Source organism: Mesocricetus auratus, unplaced genomic scaffold (genome assembly GCF_017639785.1).
Source record: "Mesocricetus auratus isolate SY011 unplaced genomic scaffold, BCM_Maur_2.0 Super-Scaffold_100004, whole genome shotgun sequence".
Lineage (NCBI taxonomy): Eukaryota > Metazoa > Chordata > Mammalia > Rodentia > Cricetidae > Mesocricetus > Mesocricetus auratus.
The window spans coordinates 38,770,398-38,790,398 of NW_024429189.1; the positions used below are offsets into that span (position 1 = coordinate 38,770,398).

Here is a 20,001-nt window from a genome sequence, read left to right on the forward strand (position 1 = left end):
GATCTGTCACCTGTTTGGGATTGTGAGTCTCTGTGACTAAGCTGGATGGCAAATTCCCTGTACATTAATTGTTCTGGTGTCCTGTAGGGAGTGATTTTACTTACCTGTGAACACACCCACACGGAGTGGTCAGCACTTACAGATAGCTTACAGATACGTAAAGTCACTCCCTACAGTGTCCTTGATCCACCAGACAGGCTTAGCGGTGGCTAGGGACAGGCTTGCCTGAGAAACAAGACTGGCCATCCTGTGGTCACTGCTCTCTCTTTTAGCTCACAGTTTGCTCCACCCTTGCCGTCTTGAATTCTGGGAGTGAGAGAAAGCAAGGAAGAGTGGTCAAGAGTCCCAGAGAGCTGTAAGGACAGAGAACGAACGAGGAGGGAAGGTGGCCATGGTCCAGAGCAGCAGCAGCTGTGGCTGGGACAGATCCCTTGGGAAGAGTGAGAGCTAAAATGAGACTAGGGAACCGGTAATGTCGAGGTCCTGGGGTCCTTTGGGAGGAGTGTCAGTGGATGGTGCAGGTTGAAGATGGATTTTCATGTTCACAGAGATCTAGCTTCTTGTCTATCTGTCAAATTTACGTTTGCTTAAAAGTCCACTGGTGGCTGCTTTTGCTATATTGTCAACTGGTCCTCACGCCCCATAGCTACGACCATAGTCTTTCTCTCCCTGCATCCTTTGTTCTAACCATATCCTTCCTAAAAAGAGACCATTCTCACCACCAACTGATTCTATACCATGTTTTCAGTTTGATACCTAAAACGAAGACATCCATGGGCCTCCACAGGGGACTCCTGAGCCATTTATCTGACTGTCTCTCCCTTGCACTTCCTCCCAGTGTCCACCCTGTCCTTGAAGAATGTCACCTCCCATCTGAAACACTTGTCCTCCCAGCTGGAGTCATTTACTTCTTTGGGGGTTATGACAGACCCTAGACTCTTCAGCCTTGAATTACAACTGCTGATACATGTATTCAGCCACTTGTTTCCAAATTCCATGAAAGCACCACTGCCCTCAGTACTTGGTACAGTGCCTTTCATGGTAAATGCTTAATGTACATGTTTATTAATGAACCATGATGTCAGTCTCATCTAGCCCTTTGGCTATTTCATGTGTGAGTTGGTATTACCGAAGATTGCATATGTTTCTTATGGAAACCCCTGCCCTAGTCCTGGGTATTCCTAGGCAAGTGCTTTCCATTGCCGTGGAGTTGGCTGTTCAGTTATTTTAGGGACTGCCTAAGTCTTATCCATTCCTTGTCCTCAGAGGTAAAATGCATACAAATGAGAATTATGGATTGAAGTCAGGGCAGGGTGGCAAGCAGGATCAAGAGAAAGAATACAATTCAGATGTCCCCAGGCACTGAAGCCTGGGCTAAGAAGCCGACCATGACTGTTTGTCAAAATGGAAATTGATTTTTAAATCAAAGGAATGACCCAGACATTCAAAAACAAGGGGACCCAAAAGCTTGAACTTGAAAACACCGAGGGTTTTTCTTTTGCTGAATTGTCAGACCCGAAATGTCCCCTCTACCCCAAATGTCACAAATTCTGCTTAAGGACATCTACAATCAAACAGAAATTCTTCTCTCAATAGTAGGAATCACATGGAAAGCAAAGAATTAATTACCCATCTGACTGAACTTCTCAAGTTAGATTTTTATAATACTAGACCCAGTTTAGTTAGGTAAGTAACTACTTAGGAGACAGCAGACCTCAACACTAAAGAAAAGCTAGTGATCGGATCCAGTGGTTTCCTCCAAAACTCAGTGCTGCAAATGTGGCCATATGGAGATGTAGGGCCTCTCGGAGAGTGTCAGGACATGAGGGCTCTTCTCCCATGAGTGAATTGTCTCCTGCCATGTGAGCACGAAGCATCGTTCCTTTGGGAAAACCATACTGGAAATAGAGAACATTCTTCATAATGAACATGAACCTTCTCATGTCTTGACCTTGGATTTAATAGTCTTTAGGACTGTGAGAAAATAAATTTCTTTTCATTTTCATCTGCTTGCTCTAAATATTGTCACAGCAGTGTGGAGTGGACTATAGACTAAGATATATAGGTAGCACTACTGTTGTTGGGTGTGCCATAACTACATTTCTCCCCTAATCACTTGGTACAGTGGCTTACCACAGAACCAGTATTTACTGAGTGCTTACTGTATAGCGAGCAATGTGTAACCATCGCCTCAGTTACTCTCCACAAAAATCCTGTGTCCAATAAATAAATAAAAAGCAGAAACTCAGCGATTCTAAGTAAAACATATATCACTGCATAGCTCTAAGTGTTAGAGTTGTCCTCAGTACCTGACTTAATGCTTATCATTGTCCCAGTGCTTTTAAGAATACATCATGCTAGGGAGAATAATGGGTTTTGTCACTGAATGTATCGTTTAAATGCATCAACAGACTATTCAGAAAGTGCTGTGTCTATGTGGGCAACTGTTTTTAGAAGGCTTTGACAAGAAAGGCTGATTGACTGGTTAGAACATCAATGACTGGGGAGAGGTTGAGATGTTGCAGGTCTAGGACCCAGTTACAAGTTATCTTGTCTGGCTGTCTTTCAGCTCATTGTAGACCAGACTGACCTTGAACTCAGAGATCCGGGTGCCTCTGTCCCCTGAGTGCTGGGATCAAAGGCGTGTACCACCACCGCCCAGCTGTCTTGGGTTCTTTAACAGCCACCATCTCCCTCTGAGTGTGACCACAACACCCTTGTGGCCACCAGTGAAATCTTTTGGGATGCATTAACTTAATAGATCACTAGATCCCCTCAGCCCCCAAACTAATGTCACTGGGTAGCATCTGAGGCCTGAGGAAGATGGTCTCCACCACCACTTTGTTGTGACTTACCTACATGATACTTCCCAAAAGATATTTGAAAAGCATCTTCACTTAAGATTTTTCTTTGTTTCATTATTATAAAGCTGGTTGAAACTATTACCACATTGGAATATGGCATTTAGAGAAACTTGAATCTGTGTTCTAGACCATGGTCACTCATATTTGACTCCAGGACAAGCTGCATTTTTCTTTCCTTTAAGGAGAGAGCTGTGTCTTGGCAGCTCCTGGGTATCTTGTTCTGAGTCACAGGTCATCTGGGCAGCCTCAACCTCTCCCCCAGTGCCCCTATTCTTCCTGGGATGCTTAAAGCAAAACTTTCTTTGATGTTCAACTTAAGTAAAGACCTCTAAAGGCAGCCATGGTTGACATCTGGCTTTCTGGTCAAGTCTGGAGGATGTGTTGCCAAACCCTGCCATGACAAAAGACCCAAGAGGCTTTGACTAGGGTGCTGGAGGAGACCTTAGCTGTGCTGAACAACAGTGATGACAGCTGCTATGACTGTCCCCTGAGAGAGCAGTCCACTGCCTGGTGCATCACATGAGATGGCTCAGAGAGTAAGAACTTGCTGCGCAAGCAAGAGGGCTTAAAGTCATATTCTCAGCATCCACATAAATTTGGGACACAGTGGTGCACTCCCATAGTCCCAGTGCTGGGAAAATGGAGATAAGAGAACCTCTAGGCTTCGTTGGACAGCCAGCCTAGCTGAGTTCCAGCTAGACCCCCCTCCCCAAAATAAGTTCAGAGCAACTGAGTAAGATGCTTGACACTGAATTCTTGACCCCTCATACATGCACAGGCATGTACATTTGCACATCGTATGCACACTCATTCATATCATCTGCAGACACACAAGGAGAAAAAAAGTCAGTTTAATGGCAAAGTGATTTCCATAAAAACCCAACTAAACTAGTAAGAAACATGGTAGTGAAGGGCCACCAGTTACTACCCTCAAAATGGCCTTAGTCCTAGGGTACAAAAATGGAGACATTTGGATTAGGGATATGGGCCAGTGGGTAGAGATGCTTGCTGGATGAGCCAGAAAGTCTGAGCTCAATCGTTGGAACCCAAATAAATAGAGAAGCAATTCCACAAGCTGCCTCTGACCTCCATACATGTACTGCGGCACATGCTTCAAGATGTGTGCGTGTGCGTGTGTGTGTGTGTGTGTGTGTGTTCGTGAGCGTACGTGTGCGTGTGCGAGGGTGTGCGTGTGAGTGCACGCCCACGCCTGTGCATGTATCCAGCAGAAGGTATGCTTGTAATGTATCCATTACAGAAGGTGACACTGCCGTCAGTAATGATAAAGCTGCCACCTCCCTCATCAGTCTTCTCTGGCCTTTCCTTGGACACGCTTCTGCTTACCCCTAATCATGCCCCTTCCTGCTGCTTGGCTGGCCTGATGTAAGAGGGTTCTTCATTCATTTAACATTTCCGGGTTGCTCCTCAGACCTCCCCCAGACCGATACTACCTGTTATCCGATTATGGTACACTCTCCTATGGGGAGAGAGAGAACAGCCTACCCTTACACAAGCAGTGCTTGAGTAGCTAAAAAAATTTAGCACATCTCCTGAACTAAGAACACAGCCAGCTACTGGTCTGTGTTTTTCTAATTATTTAAATTTCCAAGGGATCAGAAACAGGAAAATAAAGGGGTCTCTGTATTGGCAGGCTTTATTCCAGTCACATATCGGGGTGGCATGTGTCTACATGCTACAGCTCTACCTCTGAAAGCTGACCCTGGGCACTGGCTCTGTGAACGGACTGTCTCCAACCACAGTGCATACTCTAACCTCTGGAGGTAGCTCCAGCCCTGTGTACTGTAGGTTTGATGGTTTGTCTTCAGACATTTTCTTCCCTTGCTTCTTTACCTTGTTTGAGTCATCTGTAGAGGAGGAGAGTTGCTCTCCATACTTCAGTCTGGGAGTTGAGGCAATGCAATGTTCTTTCTTTTCTCTTCCATGACCTCGCCTTGGTCTGTTGGTACCAACAGTTTTGCCTACCAAGCAGACTCACTTGTATCTCTTTCTACTTTTTTGCCTCTCCAGCCAGGGACCTCAGGAAAGATGACAACTGCCCAAAGTCCTCTGCTGTCTAAGTCAGTGTTCTCTCTATTGCTGTGAAGACACGCCATGACCAAGGGAACTCTTATAAGAGTTGGGGACTTGCTCATAGTTTCAGGGAGTTAGTTCATTATCATCATGGTGGGAAGCACCGTGGCATGCAGGCAGGAATGGTGCTAGAAAAAGAGCTGAGAGGTCTACATCTGGGTCCTCAGGCAGCAGGAAGAAAGAGACACTGGGCCTGGCTTGGACTTTTAGAATCTCAAAGTTCACCCCCAAAATACACTTCCTACAAGACCACACCTCCTAATCCTTCTCAAGTAGTGCCACTCTCCAATGACTAAGCATTCAGATATATAAGCCTGTGGGGCCACTCCTATTCAAACCACCCCATCTGCCCTTCCTACCCCCTGATGGCACAAACTCTGTTCTCATTACAGGTTTGCTTCAGAGGGAGATTGCTCTCTCCCTTCCCGCGTGGGGAGTACTCTGAAAGACCCTTCCTGCCTTCTCAGAGCTTTTACACTCAGCAAATACAGGCCATCCCTCGCTAAGACTGTTACAGCTGCCTAGCCTCGCTGAGTTTGCAGCCAGGCATCTCACTTACATCATTCACCTCCCCACCCCGGGCATGAAGCTAGCATGTAATTCCAGTTCTCAACAGTAAGACCTCAGCACATCACTGAAACCCTGTGCATAAGTTTTGGGAAATGGAATGTTGCTAAATATTTCAGCACACCAGGAAGGGGGTTGTTCTCTAAAGTCATATAAGCAATGTCAGCTGCCTCCCACCCCCTACCTCTTGGAGACATTAGTCACTTTGGGAAAATGCCTATGTTTGTCAGTCTTGTTTTTCAGAATGGAAATTTTCTTTCAAGGCAGAACACCGTGGGCTCTGCTGCTTAGCCTATAATTACCATATCTAGCCTCAGGAGGATTTTTCTCCTCTTGCCAGTCAGGCTTCTGTGTGCCGGTGATAGGAACCTCGAGACAGCAAAGTGAGTCATGGGCCAGTGAAATGTTTGCTCAGATCCACAGTATTTGGGTGTCCTGTACCAATGGGGGCACTTGATCCAAGTAGCAAACCTTTGCAGCAGACGGCATGAAAGACAAAATACAGACAAAGAAACGAGAGGAGATGAAAATCATGGGTTTTGTTGTAGAATGGCCCCTCTGTGTGGGAGCAGGCTACCCTCCTGGTTGCTTTTCTTTTTTTTTATTTCAAGCTCATCAGTATTTTTAGTTTTTTGCTTTTTCAGCTGCTCTAAATCAAGTAGGTTTATTTATGGGTAAATCTTGATTCTTGGTAAATAGCTCCCCTGTAAAGGCATCTGAGGTTTCAGTCATTGTAAAATGTCAGATTACAGGCACGATGCAGCTGCATCAGCAGGGTGTCACCCCCTACCGCCAACGCAACCCCCCCAACCCCCGTGTGCCCAGCCCCCACACCCTGAACTCCCCACACCGATGGCCTCCTGGTGTAGGCTCCCAACATTGCTTCTCGCTGCTTTTTGTCTGTTTTGGCTTACTGCAAATAGCAGCAACAACTTGTGTTTAATGTGGGAACACAAATGAATTCCAGGAATTAATCTTTAGCCAAGAAAACATGATGGAAAGTACTAGAATTTCAAATCAGGTACTGAATGGATTTCCCTCAAGGCTGGAGCTTGCTCCATTTTTCTTCTGGTGGGTTTTTCTATCATATTCAAACTGTCAACTGCGGCCTTGTAAACCCAGGGCCTCTTACTGTACAGAATATAAATATAATTTCATTATATTTTTCTTTGGGTCCCCTCATCACAGAAAAACCGCATCTAAATTTAATTTTTTAAAAAAGAAAAAAATAAAGAGATTAAAAGAACATATCAGTGAAAGATTTTACCTAGGATCTAGTTTCCCTAAAGTCGTTCCATGTTCAATTTTATTTTTCCTTAAGTGAAAGACTCTGAGAAGAGCCAACTAGGGCCAAGCATACCCCAATGTGAGACACTTCCTTCTGTGGAAATAGCAGGCACAGTGGCAATTAGAGGCTTGGTCTTGCCTTGGTCTTGTAGGGGAAGACTCATCTCTGTCCCTTCTTTTAAATATATGACTCTAATCAACACTTACAACAGAACTTCCAAGATGGTGTCTGTGGTATATGGTCCACTGGCAACAGGAAAGAGAAAAAGAAAGCATGCTTTTGGGGGCTGGAGAGATAGATGGCTCAAGGGTTAAGAGCACTGGCCACTGTTCTGGAGGATCCTGGTTAGAGTCCCAGCACCCACACAGCAGCTTACAACTTGTCTTTTAACTCCAATTCCCGGGCTTCTGATGCTCTCACATAGATATATATGTAGGCAAAACATCAACGTACATAATACATTATAATATCCCAAACTTACTTCATTTAGAGGATTACCGGTGTCCTCCAAATTTTTTTTACTAGAAAACTATTTCTTTTCTTCTTTCAGTCTCTCTCAATAGAATACCTTACATGGCTAGTACTTTAACTGGTCCCCATGTCCCATGTCAGAGATCCATGTATTACACATCCTTTTGTAAAACCTGCTGAGGCCCTGGCTAGGGGATATATTCTGAAACTGGAGATTGAAATCTTTGACTTAACAAATACTCATTTTCCATTTTCTTAGTTTCAGCTGTTTGTACTCTAAATCTGAGACCCCTCTCTCTCTCTCTCTCGTGAAAAATAAGTACATGGATACTGTCCAGGGTTCCTACCGTTTTGATAGTTTTGTCTCCTTCCAAAATGCTTGGGAATGATGAGCTGAAAATCTTGAGCAAGAAGAGTAGGACATTGCCCTTCAAAATTTAAGCAATAATAATTACTCCTTAGATTTGGTAAAGGGATGAGAGACAATAATTGCCCTTAGACATTCAAAAGTGGCAGCTTGAGAGGTGAAGGTGCGTGCGCTGATGGTTTCCTAGTTACTGATTACATTCCTTAGCTAGCACTGTGCGTTACACTGATTGATGTTTCCCCTCTTAGAAATAAATGCCTTCTGCCTCCTCCTCATCAATCTAACTCATTCTTGTTCCCTCAAACCTGGCTCAGGTCTTGCCAGCTCCAGGAAGTCCACCATGAATAGAGAGGTCTCTAGCAATACACCCCCGACTGTACTGTTTGGCACACTGTGGCTTGCCCTTTTTAACACTACAGAATAGGAAGGGTTCTCCTTTGGGGGTTGGCCCAGGGCCCCATCACTAACAGGATGACCTCAGGTTCTTCAGGTTCTGAAAGGAGATTAGAATAGGACATCTCCGCCAGGGGTCACGGTGCGTGCCTGTAGTCCTTGTAGTCTGGTAAGGTTCCTGCCTCAAAAGACACGAGGACCCAAGTTTGAATCCCCAGCACCCACACAAAAGTGGGCACATGGCAAGCATCCAATGCTGGAGGATGGGAAAGGTGGATACCTAGCTCTTATTGGCCAGCCTGTCTGCCCAGTCAGTGAGCTCCAGCTTCACCGACAGACCGCTCTCAAAAAATAAGATGGAGAAGACTTGTGGAAGGCACCTAAGGTTGACCTCTGGCCTCTCATGTGCACACACATCCATGTGCACACACACACACACACACACACACACACACATGAATATGTACATACACATCCCCCCACACATGCACAACTAGAAAATCGTGATCCTTATAGCTCTGAAACCCTGTATTTCTCTTTTTGTTTGAGTTGTTCTTTTGTGTCAGGATCTCGCATAGTCCAGGCTGACCTGGACGCCACTAACATTCTGAAAATGACCTTGAACTTGTAATGCTCTTTCCTTCTCCTCCCAAGTGCTGAGATGACAGGCACGCACCGCCTTGCCTAGTGTTTGTTATTTGTTTTCTTCCTAAACAAATAAGCAAACACCAGATTTTTACTGTTTCCTATGCTTCTCTGGTCCTTCCATCTTTCCAACTAAATTTATGGTAGGTGTTTGAGGATAAACATCATAATTGTTCATGCATTAGTTTATTTCATCTAGTTCTGGTGCAGCATAATAAATGTTTGCTGAGTAAAGGGAATGAGATGATGCCCCACTGTCTAGTAGACGGAGCCTTTGCCTCTGCCTGTCAATATAATAACAATTCCCTTTCAGACTCGGGCTTTGCCCCAGTGAGAACAAGGTATGCAGAGCTGTTTGCGAAATTCGGCTATGCTTTCAAGGTCTTTTTGCCCTTCCCCTAAAAATCCTTCCCGTGCAGCTAGATGTGTCACCGTGCTGTTTAGCATTCCTCCCAGGCACACTCAGCTTCTCGGATTCTGTCGATCCCGTGGTGCGGTGTTCCACCCACTCCAGCCTTCCTGAGAAGACTCATCATCTTCCAGGCTGTTGTGCCCCCCATCTTGGCTTCCTGTGTAGCTGTCTTCCTCACCTGCTTCCCTCTCTTTTCTGTCCATGCCTTTCTCATACCCACTCTGTGATTAAAGCAAGATCTTCTCCAGTAATGCAGAAGCCCTGTATTGTGGGTAGATGTTAACACTGTGTGATAGGATAAATATCCTACCATCAACTGCTAGGGATAGGCTCTCTAAGGATACCCAAAAACTCTGTCTTCAGGCCTCTCCTGATGGCCTCCCCTGAGCATCTGTCCCAGGGAGGAAGGTGGAGGTACATTCTGCTCACTGCCCATTTCATGTGCCGTCAACTATTTCACACTGTCGCTTAGTCCATGTCTGGCTTTGCCTATGAGTCTTTCAATATGAAGCACTGGCAACAGTTACCTGGCAAGGATCTTCCTCAAAAGAAATTGTGTGTGTGTGTGTGTGTGTGTGTGTGTGTGTGTGTGTTTATATGCATGTGAGGTCAGAAGAGGATATTGGATCCCCAGGGCTGGAGTTATAGGTGGTGGTGGTGCTATAATCAGAACTCGGGTCCTCTGCAAGAGTGACTGCTGAGCCACTGGGTAGATCCTGGGCTACCATCCTACCCTGTTCTGAGGACCCAGGTCTGTCTTTACCAGCCCTCAGGAGACACATGGCTATTTTATTTTAGGGGTTTTTATGTTTTATGCTTAAGCCAGGAGGGAAGAACACCACCAGATTGCCAACTAAATAGCCCTCTTGAGTTCCTTCTTTTCACAGCAAATGGTGACTCAAATGGCAGTCACAAGGACATATGAATATACATGGAATCCAGGGAGGCCTGCTCATGGGAAGACAAGAGCTGTCTCTTGTGAATGTGTGCTCTGATTTCGTATTGTTGCTAGGAAAAATAACAGGCTATACAAACCACCCTGGACCGATAAAAGTCAAATGATTGATTTTTCCCATGGCAAGGTGGAGGTGGTATTTATAGTCTTGCGGGCATCCGTCTGGAGATGCTCTGGGTGCAGTTGGCTTTTCTAGCTCTGGTTCTAGAAGCCCTCATGCCATCCTCAAATGGACTGACCCAGGAAAGTCACCGAGTCCTTTGGGACTAGGAGGTGAGGGATGGGAAAGTGTTTTGAAGTGAAAATTGCAAAGCTGGAAGCTCTGTGTAAATCTGACTACTGGGACGGCTTTGAAGGACTTTGCTTAAATGCTCTGTCGAAGATGCTCAGGGGGTCCTGACTGCTTACCGCTTGCTTGTCAGGGCTTTGGGCTGCTGCTGGCACACCTCTGTGCGGGGTGGGGGGGTCATAGCGGCCAGTGACACTGAGTGGGCAGAAGGGCATTCTGTATTTATCCTGAGTCTCCAGTGTTAGCTCGAGACTGAAAGATGCTGAGACTTCCTTCTCTGACTCAGGGCAGTTACTTGGAATAGAAGGACGATGGTAACTGGAGTGGTATTCATCAGATTCCATTTCACTGGAGGGTTCCGTGTGTCAAAACCACCTTAGCGTGGAGCACGCAGCAATATGGATGGAATTACTGTTTGCTTTCGATAGGTCATTGAATCCAAAAGAGAAAGCCCGTCCACAGGTGTGGCTCTATGCAGAGGCGTTTACATGGACCTGACGTTTACCATTTTGAGTGGACTTTTTATTCCCCCTCTGCATAATTCCATCACAATTCTCTGGAACTATGTGCTAGTCACTTCCTGTTCTGGCGCTTCACTGCTCTCTCAGAAAACATTAGAAACCAATGACTGGGCTTTTCTCTTTCTTGCAGGTTCCTTTCTTTCCTTACAAGCTCCTAGACAGCCCCTCCCCCAAGCACCACACACCATCAAGTGAGAACATCTCCATGAGATTAGTTGAGGCCATAGATCTTAATCCTATATGCTCCTAAGATAAACTTCCTTCCCCTGAAAATGCTTTTCTGTAATGAAAAATAAGATGGAAATTTTTCTAAGCAGCCTGTTTTTCCAATGTTTTAAATACTTCACAGTAAATAGAGGGTAAAGTTGGTTGAACTTTCAATATCTACTTAGGACAATCTAAAGTAGGTTTCTGATGTTTTAACCAATTCAATTAAAAATTTCCCACTCTCTGGTACACATCTCAAAGGAAAGAGTTGTGTGGGGTTAACTAATGATCAAGTGTATCATCTGGCTCCTCTCTCCTATGTTCCCAGGGAAAGAGAAGGTCAAATGTTTTGAGCTATTTGTTTATTTTTTGCCAACAGGTGTCTTATTAAAGATTTTGAAAAGCGGCCTTCGGTCACCCATCTCCTGGACCACCCATTCATTAAAGAAAGTCAAGGCAAGGTTTTGTTCCTGCAAAAACAGCTGGCCAAGCTTCTCCAAGACCAGAAGCACCTGAACCCTGTTGCCAAAGCCAGGTACAGTTCTGTGCATTGCTCTGGCATCCTCCTCTGGGTATTTAGGAGAGGATAAATACCCTACCATCTTATTTGTTCCACATTTTAATTGGTAGCAACCACATCCTTGTGTTTTTTCAGAGGTTTTTGTTGGTGGTGGTTGTATTTGAGACAGGGTTTCTCTGTGTAGCCTTGGCTGTTCTGGAACTCACACTGTAGACCAGGCTGGCCTGGAACTCACAGAGACCCACCTGCGTCTGCCTCCTGAGTGCTGGGACTAAAAGCGTGCGCCACCGCTGCCCAACTTCAGAATTTCATTTTGTGTATCTTTAAGCATGTCCCATGGATGATTAGGCAGGATTCAAAAACTGCCTTTCCAGGTTCCCGTGACTAATTTCTCAAATGGCTGAAGTCTCATTGTCCTCATGTTCAGTTAGCGCTCATTAAAAAGGTGGTTACATTTAGTACAAATGTAACTGCAAAACAGCCAAGGCTCAAACTATGTGGAAAGTTGTGACCCGGCTAGTGGAGAGCAGGGAACAGACATGGTCGCTAGGAACAGGCTGTGGAACGAGTGCATGTTTAAAAACATCTGCAGAGTTATTCTAGTTTTCTTTTTCATATATTTTGTCTATGCTATCTAAAGCAACCAGGTTCCCCTCTACATGGCTGTAGCCTCCCCACACACACACACTCCTGACTTTTAAAAGGCAGATTTTTTCAATGTTTAATTTTAGGGAATGAGAAGAAATATTTAAAACTCTATTCTGTGTGTATCTCTAAGAAACAGATCTTTGATTTCCATCCAGAGGGTGGCACAATTTCTCTTTAAGAAAAAAAATTTAATTGCAGACAAACCTCCTCTGCCCAGCAATTACTTGGTTTTTATATCTGGCTGGAATGCAGATAAGCACCAGACCAGTATTATTAAAAGAGCATTCAAATACAAGAGGTGAAGACAATAAAACAGCGCAGGTCAGTGCTGGACATATCCCTGTATTCTGCAGAAAACCGTTTACAAACCCAAAGCAAAAGCCAGGCTTGCCAGAGATGCAATTTCAAGGTGACTGTGTTGTGCTGGTTTTCTCTGTTGTCACAGGTTTCTGCTTAGGATAGTGCGAAGCAACATTTTCCTATTGGTTCCCCTTCCCAGGGCCATTTCTGTGTCTGTGGCTGGGGACAGGGCAGAGAGGCACAGACATTCTTGTCACTGGGTTCCTTTTGAGCCAGTAGGAACTTGTACATAAGGCCAGGGAACCAAAAACCCCCTTTCCTTTAGCTTCTACACATGAGCCTCCTCCACAGTCACACACCCCACCAAAATGAACACAAAATACAAACACTGTCAAACCAGGCCTAAGGAAACCCAGCCCTTAAGCGTTGAGGTCGGACCCAACTTCTCCTGTCCAGTTTGATCAGAGGTCTTTTATCCATTGGCTTCTAAGACGGCTCCCAGACTTACAAACCCAAGTTTGCCTGTCCAGTTCTACGTTTTAAACACTTTTCCCCCCTTAGAAAATAGTGATTCCATGCATACTCAGGTCCTTGCTCTAATTCTCTTTCTCTTTGCCAATTCTTTTGATGTCAGAAGCCTGGTAGGTGGCAAAGCTTCTCCGGGTCCTTGTAATGTCCAGTTTCATTCTGCCACAGTTTGTGTTCCTTTGAACAGTCATTTAAAAAATACAGCCTCACAAATACATATCAAAACGTTGCACAGCCCCTTTCTCAGGAGGCAGGGAAATGAATTCCAAAGGGACCACAGTGTAATTGACACTTACTCTGCCATGAACTCCCTCTTAGTGACTGGCAAGGTGTTAGCTATATAGATGTTTCCTGAACCCACATCGGAAAGCTCTCAGCTGTCATTTGCGACTGGCGAGCTAATCTATCTAAAGTTGTGAGTTTTCAGTAAAGGTGGAGAAAATAAAGACTGACAGAGGCAAGAGCATGGATGAATGAGAAAATAGGCCCCTCGTTTCTCTGCAACGGATGCCCACACAGCAGGCAGGGCAATCTGAGGGTTAAAACCACCACCTCTGCCAGATACGGGCAGTAGCTCAGCCGCTTGCTGGAAAAGTTCTTTAACTTTTTCTTCTTCTGAAGTTTCTTCTGTAGCATGGGGACTGTTTTAACTGTGGATTGAATCTACACATAAAAGTATAGGGGTGATTTCAGCTACAGTGCATAGTCTCTTCGGAGTCCTACATGATTTTATAACATCACAATCTTAGGAATTTCATCGTTCTGATGAAACACTACTACCCAAGCCAACTTGGGGAGGAAAGGGTTTATTTTGCTTACTCCTCATTATCACTGTTCATCATCAGAGGCTCTAAAGGCAGGAACTCAAGCAGGGAAGGAACCTGGAGGTAGAAGCTGATGCAGAGGCCTTGGAGGGGTGCTGCTTACGGGCTTGCTCCTTGTGGCTTGCTCAACCTGCTTCCCATGGCACCCAAAACCAGCAGCTCAGGGGTGGCACCACTCACAATGGTCTGAGCGCCCCCCATCAGCTACTAATTAAGAAAATGTCCTCCATACTTGCCTACAGTCCAATCCTATGGAGGCATTTTCTCAGTTGAGGTTCCCTTCTCTTAGATGACTCTAGCTTGTGTCCATTTGACATAAAACTAGCCAATACAACAACCTTTCTCTTGCCTTTTGTCTGTGAAAATCCATCTCTTTAATTTATCAGAGAAGACCATAAAAATAAATAGTAAGGGAGCACTAAAGGTTAAAAATATCGATTTCTCTTACTCAAAATCAAATTTATTCATTTATTCTTCGTAGAGACATTGACATGTATAGGTGTCAGGCCCTAAGCTGAGCAGAGGAACAATAAAGGCAAACCAGATCAGGTCCCTAATAAAGTGCCACATAGACAAGAATCAGACAAAACAGTGCTTCTCAATCTGTGGGTTGTGACGCCTTTGGCAAACATCTGTTTACATTATGACTCATAGCAGTAGCAAAATTACAGTTACAAAGTAGCAATGAAAATAATATCATGGTTGGGGGTCACCACAACATGAAGAACTGCGCTACAGGATTGCAGTGTTAGGAAGGTTGAGAACCACTGAGGTAAGAGCGGAAGTGTCAGGATAAGGAAAGTCTGTGGTCTACCACCCCGCCCCTGGGAAAGGGCATCTAGGCCAACCTGGGCTTGGGATGCCTGGGGAAGACACTAAAGAGAAAAATCAATGAACTTCTCCAGAAAGTGGCTGAGCTGGGATGTAAACCTGGCAGGGCCAATGCCTTCATGTGCCCCTGCCTGCCGCTTGACCATCACTGCAGAAAATCGAGTGGGTGTTTATCATCTCAGCTCCTTCATTCCTGATTCTCTGTCCTATCTGGAAATCATACCTGGTAAGGTGATGGACCTTGACCATGATCCTGAAGATACAATAGAAGATAGATAGGAAGGAAGTTACTGAGAGAGGGGGCTGGAGAATGGCGAATCCTGTGAATTATCTATCCGGCAGGCTTGGAGCTTTGTGTGGGCTGCGAGGGAGGGAGAGTTAGGAAGGATCAGGCCCATAGAACCAAGGACCTCAGACTTGTGCCTTAGATAGGGGGACCCACTGAAGAGCTCCAGGCAGGTACGTGTTCTAGATTGTTCTGCTAGTAGAGGATAGAATGAGGTGGGGGGAAGACTGGAGACACGTATTGACCAATCTCAATAATACAATACTGCTTCTGTATAGGTGTCTCTATAGGACTACATAGATTGAGTCTGTAGCTAAATCTAGATATGAATCTGAGTATAACATAGAGGATCACATCAAACTCTGGTTTTCCATAAAGCTGCTGCATGTGGAAGAGCTACTTGAGACCCACAAGAGCTAAGATGAGCCTCACAGCTCAAGCTTCCAGGTTCCTTCCCTGTTTGATGACACCAGTCCCTATTTCCCTGACCTACAAAATGTCTTCATTCCAAAACCGTTTTTGCAAATCCATGAATGTATTAGTATCACCCAGTATGTGGCCTCTCTGCTAAAGATCAGAGCAGTAAACTTGCAAACATAGGTTTTATCACTTCACAAGGGTCATTAGGAGAGAAAATCACTCTGGGATGTGGTGGAGGCAGGGAAGGCCCTGGGTAGCTGCACTGTGACCATGAACTCAGCTGTGAACTTCAGAAAAATGACAAGTTCTGGTGTGCCCTGCCCCTGCAGGTGGCTAGGGGCTTGCTGAGATGACAAATGTTAAACCATCAGATGCCAAAGGTCTACTCTAAGTATTATTTGCTGGGAGAATTTAGTAACAGTTATTTTTTCCCTGTTATGCTTAATGGCTTTTGGATTCTACTCTTGTAATTTGCCTGAGGCTGATTAAAACAATGACTTCAGTTGTTCTGATTTCTTTCCAACCTGCAGTGGTGACCTTTAAAAATAGGTTTCTCACTACTCACTTGCCAACTTTTCCCAGTCTTGTTCTCCCCTTTTTCTACTTGCAAGCATGTATGTGCATATAAACACATGTATGTACACTGAATATCCCATGTGCCCATGGGCTCCTGGTGCTCATGTAGATGAAAACCTCCTGCAAGATGACATAAAATACCAAGTATATTCCCTACATAGAAGCTAAATATCTCCCTGACAGAGAAGAAATAAATCTGTACCTTGATATAATTAGTATTACCACCCTTTCTTGCCCCGCTGTGAGAATGAACTATAATTAATTTTCTGCTTTTTATCACTTACCCTTGCTGCTGTCTGGGGAAAGTATGAATGTCATCAAAAGTTGTTTAATATGATTGATAATACAATGTCAATTGATTAGAATTACAGTCAAAATCACATAGGTGAAATATGGGCAGTTACTATAACAATTTCTGCTCAAACAGCTTTTTAATTTTAAGTCTATATGCTTGCTTGAGAGCTATAAGTTATTTGGGTCAACATAGATCATGGAGCTATGGGCTCTGAATTCAACTTGTATCTAGTCTGTATTTGACTCACAATAGAATAGAGTCATGTGTGTGAGCTGTGGTGGTTTGTCTCCTATTAGTTGTGTGATTGTATAGTTGTAGTCAAATAAGATGCTTTATCCTCTTTTGCCCTGAATCAGAGGGTATACTAAAGTGGAAGCGATTTGAATGGACTTCTTGACATCACAGACTGGTGGTGTAACTCTATCCTCAGCCTTGAGCAATGCTTTCCTGTAGAGTGTAGTTTTCCCTGCCAGTCGCCTGGGCCCTGCCTCACTGTCTGAACCCCCAAACAACACACAGGACACTATATTAATTATAAAAATGTTGGCTACTGGCTAGCTCTGACTTAAGTATTTAACCCATAATTTTAATCTAAGTATTTCTCTTACCAGAGGAAAGGGTCTGGACCTCTGACTCCTCTGGCAGCCTACATGGTGTCTCCTCTGCCTCTCTTTCCCAGAATCCTCCTCAACTCCTAGTCCCACCTATCTTGCTTCCCTATTGGCCAACAGTGCTTTATTCTACAACCAACAAGAGAGACAGATTTACAGAATTACATCTCCCATCACTTTCCTTATTGTTTGGAACCGCTGCCTATGGTGAGAAGGGAATGAGCTCTAGACTCTGTCCATGACTATAGAGGCCTTGGATCACTGTCTTGGAGCCTGGGTCCTGTTCCTCATCTCACCTCTCCTTTATCCCTGGCCCTGCTTTCCCTCCAACTCTAACTGCTATCATTTCCTCCTGTAAACATGGAATCCGGTAGACATGCTAGTCTTTCTTTCATCCTTTCATTTCCACCTTGGGAGGGAAGGAGGATCTGTGATCTGTAAATGGAGGGACAGGGTCAGAAATGATCTTCGTGATATGTTTGCCAGAGGACCGCTGTCTAGAGATGTGGTTCTCAACCTTCCTAACACTGCAACCCTTTAATACAGTTCTTCATGTTGCGGTGACCCCCCCCAACCATAAAATTATTTTTGTTGCCACTTCATAACTATAATTTTGCTATTGTTATAAGTCAGAATGTAAATATCTGATATGTGACCCTTGTTGCTCAACCCCCAAAGGGGTTGCAACCCACAGATTGAGAACTGCTGGTATAATGACTGTGGTGATTGGCGTATGCATAGGTATCAGGTGAGAGAGTCTGTTCCCTTCACATCCTTGGGTCATGATTTAGAGTACTTCTTTCTGTCACCCACATAAGGGTAAGAACACATCTACCTCCCCTGTACCCATCTACATGGAGTCTCTATGTGAAGACAGGAAACTAAGGGATTAAAGATGTACTCTGAGGGAAAAGCACACACAGGACCAGCTTCTTAAGAACTGGGAGTATTAAAGAACATCACTCCAAAATTTCTTCACTGTAACATGAGCAGCGAGAGTAAAACACTTTAGTGTTCTCAAAAGCCCCCCTACCCATGAACTGGGTTAAAGACAGCCCATAAAAGCCATCATCTGCTCTACGAATGCCCATATTTGTCTTAGGAATCTCAGCCCCTGTCTCTGGCCTCTGCCTACTCTTCAGCTCCTTGGATTTAGTGGTTCAGAATTACCTAAATTTCTACCTTATGACATGAATTTCATCCTTGATTCCTGAAACCTGAAGTCTGCCTGACTCTGCATGCAGCCCAAACCTAGACCAGACAGCTTTCCCTCTTAACCGCAAACCCCAAACTTCACATGCCTCATGAATACAAGTAGGAAATACAGAAAAAGGCAGAATAGATTGATGGAATGTCTTCTGAGCCATTTAAGCTGCACCTTACCCCAGCACACTCCTCTTAGAAGGTGGCTTACAGCCATTGCTCTGTGCACATAGCTTACTCAGCACTGAGGGGACCAAGGGCAGGAACCTAAGTGCTCATCTGGAACACATAATGTTTCTGTGTACACAAAGAATGTTAAAGTAGAAGTGGTGGACAACATGCTTTGTATGCTAAAAAACAAACCTATGCATTACCATATACCTTTATTTAATAAAATGTTTTTTACCCTTACCCAGTAACTTATATGTAGCTATTTATCTAAGCTTTGGGATACTCAACCTGGTTGGACCCTGAAAGCATCTCCGTTGGCAGGGACACAGAGAAACAATCCTCACCAGGTGAGGAGGGAAACTGGAGTCCCTTTAGCAAGCTCTGGGTCAAAACTTCCAGGGTCTGGCCTCCCAGTTTATTTCTCTTACACATTGAAGTACAGCAAAACTTCGAAAAGAGGTTTCCACTATCATAACCAAGCCTCAGGCATAGCTACACTGAAACTCTCTTGCCATTTAGCAAAACACCTGTGGCCTTACGATAAGAATCAGTTCTGTTGACTGATGGGCAGTGCTCAGGGGAGGGCTTAAGGGTAAAGGATTTAATAAGCACAGGGATAAATTCTGTTGGAGGATGATGTAGAGTACACGGGACCTCTTTCATAAGGCTGGGTTCTATTCACTGAGAGCCTAAGCTCAGGATGAGGGACTAAACAATGCCTATGGAAGGCTGGCATAGGCTAGCAAAGGATCACCAGGTTGTCAGACAACATCCACTCCAGCCTTCTGGGTGAACAGGCATCAGTCATTTCCTTCCTACGGAGAAACAGGCCTGTGTGTTGAACAAGCCTGGTTCTCCTATGCTTTCTCTAAGCTGTGCCTCCTACATTACATGACACAAGTATTTTGGTTGTTTTTTTTCTTTAAGACAGTGTTTCTCTGTGTACCCCTGACTGTCCTGGAGCTCACTCTGTAGACCAGACTGACCTTGAACTCACTGAGATCCACCTGCCTCTGCCTCCCAACTGCTAGGATTAAAGGCCTGGGCCACCAGCTCCTGGTAGAACCCAAGTTTTTTATTTGTTTTGGTTTTTGAGACAGGGTTTCTCTATAGCGTTAGAGCCTGTCCTGAAAAAAAAAACCAGGTATTTTTAAGTTGGAGATCTGTAATTTTTATGTTAAACAAGGAATTACTTGGCAAAAATTGTTAGTAGATGCTATTCTTAAGTTGTGGCACTAGGTGGAGCATGAGAGTTTTGGAAGAGCTGAGTGTGTAGTTACTGCTGAGAACAAACGATTAAAGAAAACAGAAAAATAAAATTAAACCATATTTAATTTTGTTAATTTAACTATAAGTAGAGAAACATAATACTTTTTGTGTTTATCTAAAGTCTAGGATTTTTTTTAAAAAAAGAAATAAGCATTGGAATCAGTGTTTTTAACTCTCTGGACCCCTCAGGAGGGAAAGGAAGGAGGCATCCTTCATAGAAGGACACTAACTGGAGATGGTAAATAGAGCTTACTGGAGTGTGTGCATGTGTATATACATATGTGAGTGTGCATATGTGAGGGAGCATGTGTGTGCATATGTGTATGCATGTATATGTGTATATGAATGTGCATATGTGTGTGAGTATGCATTTGTCTGGGCATGTGCATACGTGAACATGCATGTGTGAGTGTGTGTCTTGCTGAATGAGTGGAATGGTCTTTATCAGA

The 20,001-nt window shown here is 44.4% G+C and overlaps 1 protein-coding gene across 1 annotated transcript in view; it reads left to right on the forward strand.

Moving 5' to 3' along the window:
- Positions 1–20,001, forward strand: part of Myo3b (myosin IIIB) — a 314,924-nt gene that overhangs the window by 106,104 nt on the left and 188,819 nt on the right. Inside the window, exon 8 of the mRNA XM_005065170.4 lies at positions 11,450–11,605. Coding sequence (XP_005065227.1) covers positions 11,450–11,605 — 156 coding nt within the window. The remainder of the gene's footprint in view (positions 1–11,449; positions 11,606–20,001) is intronic.